At 46.8% G+C, this 4,367-nt stretch overlaps 1 protein-coding gene across 1 annotated transcript in view; it reads left to right on the top strand.

Annotated features, from left to right (window-relative positions):
- The first annotated feature begins 319 nt into the window (after window positions 1–319).
- The window catches only part of IFNAR1 (interferon alpha and beta receptor subunit 1), a 24,631-nt gene continuing 20,583 nt past the window's right edge, over window positions 320–4,367 (top strand). Inside the window, exon 1 of the mRNA XM_007447406.1 lies at window positions 320–392. Within this exon, the coding sequence (XP_007447468.1) occupies window positions 320–392 (73 nt within the window). The remainder of the gene's footprint in view (window positions 393–4,367) is intronic.

The following is a 4,367-nucleotide window of genomic DNA, read 5'->3' as shown; positions in this document are numbered from 1 at the left end:
GCGGTCTTCCCGGAACCCGAGGGTGCACCGCGAGTGCGCAGTCTCGGGCCGGAAAGAGGGGTCTGGGGCAGGGCAGCGGAGGCCGAGCTGCCCACCGGTGTCCCACGCGCGTGCGCGGACGGTGGCACGCGCGCAGAAGGGACGGCGCGTGCACGGGAGTCGGTGGGCAGAGGGGCGGGTCGACGCGGAGGTGGGCTCGGTGAGCTTGGCGCGCAGGCTCGGCGACAGCCAGTGCGCCCAACCTTCCTTCGTGCCGCCTCACCGTACCTGCGGTGGCAGCAGAAGATGTGACTGGAGGGCTGCCGGCGGCCCGCGGACTATGCTCGCGCTCCTGGGCGCGACGACCCTGATGCTGGTCGCGGGGGCGCCGTGGGTGTTGCCCGCAGCCTCAGGTGAGAGATGCGGTTCCCTGGGGCGGGGGCTGGGCGCGAGGCTGGACAGCGGCGGCGTGGGAAACCTCGGACCCGGGAGGGACAGAGGTCCTCTCTGGGAGACCTCTGGTTGTCCGTGGTCGCAGCGCTCACATTGAAACCGACTTGGGCTCGAAAATCAAACGAGATAAAGTGATGTTCAAGATCTTTCCACACCGCTTGCTTGGGGGCGCCCTCCTCGCCATCCCTTCCGCCCTTTGCCTGTTCCCTGGGCTCCTACCCCGCGGGGCGAGTTTGTTTCCATCCGAAAAATCCGGCAGCTCGACTGGACTTTTTAATAATAAACAAGGCTTTAGCCACGAGCTATGTGCTGCTGTTTCTTCAATTTAGTAAACAGTTACTTGGTCCCATGTGGGAGGAGGATAAGGTTTGCAAGCATTTCTCTGCCCTCAGGATTCATACAATCTAATAAAAATAATAATAATAATAATAAAAGAAAAATACAAAGCCAAAATACAAAGGCTGGGAGCCACCAAGCTAATTTGCTGCCTTTCTTAACTTAGCTGGGATGCATGGAGGAATGGCAGCTATCGTACGGTTGACTTTGTAGTGAGAAGGGGGCCTCGGTGTCCCCCTTCGTCTTTGTAGGCCCAGAGACAAACAGGGCCTAGCAGCTGAGAGCAGGAATCCAGGAGTTGGTGAGGCTGCCTAGTGGGCTTAAAACACCTGTTTGTTTAGAAAAGCATATCCTTATTTTCTGGGGTACATGGTATCCTATCTATCTTGTCCTAAAAAATAAAACAGCCAGTTGGTTATTTTACCAGCATAATGGGTTTCTTCCAGAATAGCAGAGGAATTGCAATTTGGGTCAAAAACCTTAGGCAAGTCCAACAACAAAAAGAGAAGAAGGTGACTTGATAGAGAAAAAGGAGGAAGTTGGGTGGGGCTGGGGTTTTTTTTGTTTTTGTTTCCGGTACGCGGGCCACTGTTGTGGCCTCTCCCGTTGCGGGGCACAGGCTCCGGACACGCAGGCTCAGCGGCCATGGCTCACGGGCCTAGCCGCTCTGCGGCACGTGGGATCTTCCTAGACTGGGGCACGAACCCGGGTCCCCTGCATCGGCAGGCGGGCTCTCAGCCACTGCGCCACCAGGGAAGCCCGAGGGTGGGGCTGTTTTGACAGAAAGTCCATTGGAGGAAAGCAAGAGTTCACGGTGCTGCTTTTCCCATTGGCTGGGCTTGTTGCTGGTAGAGGAGAATTCTTCCTCCTGGGGTCTGGAATTGATGGTGAGTGAAAGTGCATGAAGGCTCCAGCTTCTGGCCTCCTGACTTCATTTTAAATGATGTTTCCTTTATTCTGTTTCACACCTATTTCTCAAACTCTTCCACATACATGGTATATAGTATATGGGTACTAAGGTCCTGGTGTAACCCCTGGTAATTTCTTTGGAGTCTTTTGTTCATGAAAATTTTGCCTTAAACTCATGTTTGCTTTTGTATAAAAAGACTTTCCCTAGAATTTTCATGTAAAATTAACATTCCAGGAGGGTGTTCATTAAGATCACGATTTTAATCTAGATTAGAGGAGAGCTAAAATAAACTTCATATACAACTGGCATTTATTACCCTCTTAACTGTGTACCAGGCACTACTCTTAGTGTTTTAAAGGTATGAACTCATTTAGCTTTCAGAACAAAGCTAGGCACTGTTATCCTCATTTTACAGAGGAGTGGACTGAGGCCATATAGCTAGCCAGTGCTTTAGGAGGAAATCAAACCCTGAGAATCTGGCCTCAAAGCCCTGGGGCCTAAGGCTAGACTTTTTCTAAAGGTCACACAATTTAGTTCTTGATTATCCACCTATATGTTAAGGGCTTAGTTATCTTTCAATTAACTAATCTACTTTTTTCTCAAAGGAATAGCAATGTTGAAAACTAAATGAAATGTTAACCCTAACTTGAGATCATAATGTTGCTCTATGTTTCAAAATCATCAAACTGTTCATACTTTCAAACCTAGTAAATGCAACTCTGGGATCCTAGTCTAAGAAAACTATCCAAAATATGGGAGGAAATTTATATCCTTATAGATGTATGTGTCTGGATTTATGTCAGACCTAAAAATATAGTAAACCATGGGACTTCCCTGGTTGCGCAGTGGATAAGACTCCACACTCCCAGTGCAGGGGGCCCGGGTTCGATCCCTGGTCAGGGAACTAGATCCCACATGCATGCCGCGACTAAAAGTTTACATGCCACAACTAAGGAGCCCATGTGCTGCAACTAAGGAGCCCATGAGTCACAACTAAGGAGCCCACCTGCCGCAACTAAGACCCAACGCAACCAAATAAATAAATACTAAAAATGTGTATATATAATAAACCATTTCTAGTCATCAATATGAATGTGAAGGGTTGAAGCAACCAACTGTATAAATAGAAATATTGGATTAAGTACCCTTTTATATATTTTACATGCTAAAGGTTGAATAAACTATTATCAAAGGGATATTGCTAATACTAATAGAACAAAATCTATGAACTCTAAAATCCTATTTAATAACTATTTCCAAGTCCCTGTCCATTTATCAGTCACTTATTTGTCTCCCAAATGCCAAGATGCCTCTAACTCCAGGGTCTCCCTCCCTTAGTAGCAGAAGGATTTCATCTCTGAGGAAATACCTGCCTCTACCCCAGGTATCAAATTGCTGCATCCTATCTCAGGGCCCAGAATTGCTAGAATTAGAATATTCTGGGCTGGAGACTACAAATGCCCTCAGACCTTTTGTTAACCCCATAAACCCAGTCACTGTCCTTTGGCTGCATAGAATCTTTAAAATTCCAACAACTGAGATGGGGATTAAGTTTAGAGTGGGATATGGGGGAGTAATTCTATTCGGTGATGATGTCTCAGAGAATAGGAGTGTAAAATAGAAAATGTGGGTGGGGAGACTCAATGAGTACCTCCCCAAATTAAAAAGAAAAATCAGAAAATGTTTCCTCAGATGTCTCCCCTTTTGACTCCATACCATAATATCTCTAACTGGAAAGTAGAGGCAGCAATCCCAATAAATAAAAGTTCTATACAAGGACCTCTGTAGTAGAAAGTCTGTGAGGAGATAACATCCTTGTCCTGAAGCAGAAGTAAAGGCTAGAAATATTGCAGGGAAAAGAGTAAACTTAAAAGCTGGTCTTTTAAAAATTGTAATTTATCATCATGAAAGATCAGTCCTTTGTGATATGGAAAAAGTTCCTGTGAACTCAGCATTAGTCTGAGGACTCTGAAAAATGCAGGTTAAGTATGAAGCTATATATACCTTGCCTTAAGGAACTTCCAGTCTGGTTGGAGGTTGTGTTTAACATAAAGAAGCAATTTTTTTTTAATAAATGTATTTATTATATTTATTTATTTTTGGCTGCGTCGCATCTTCATTGCTGCGCACGGGCTTTCTCTAGTTGCAGCGAGCAGGGGCTACTCTTCATTGCGGTGCTCAGGCTTCTCACTGCGGTGGCTTCCCCTGTTGCGGAGCACGGGCTCTAGGCGCGTAGGCTTCAGTAGTTGTGGCACGCGGTTCTCAGTAGTTGTGGCTCGCGAGCTGTAGAGCGCAGGCTCAGTAGTTGTGGTGCACAGGCTTAGTTGCTCCACAGCATGTGGGATATTCCCGGACCAGGGCTCAAACCCGTGTCCCCTGCATTGGCAGGTGGATTCTTAACCACTGCACCACCAGGGAAGTCCCAAAGAAGCAATTTTTTAAAAGACATCTTCAATCAGCAAGTTTTGAGAGCCTGTTAGATGTCGGGTACTGTGCTGAGTACATCTACTTTAGTGTGAAATTGAGTGGTGCAGATTCATGATGCAGCATGTAAAGAAAGAGCAAGGTTGGCATGAGCTGCAGTATTTGAGGAAGGTTTTCTGTTAGGGGACAAACTTGAGCTGGGTCTTGGAGGATTTGGGCGGTCAGAAAGGAAGAGAAACGCTATTTGGAGGGGCCAAAAAGGAAA

This window comes from Lipotes vexillifer, unplaced genomic scaffold (assembly GCF_000442215.2).
Source record: "Lipotes vexillifer unplaced genomic scaffold, Lipotes_vexillifer_v1.1 scaffold689, whole genome shotgun sequence".
Classification (NCBI taxonomy): domain Eukaryota; kingdom Metazoa; phylum Chordata; class Mammalia; order Artiodactyla; family Lipotidae; genus Lipotes; species Lipotes vexillifer.
Note: the sequence above shows the minus strand (reverse complement) of the source record. Positions and strands in the feature narration are given on the sequence as shown.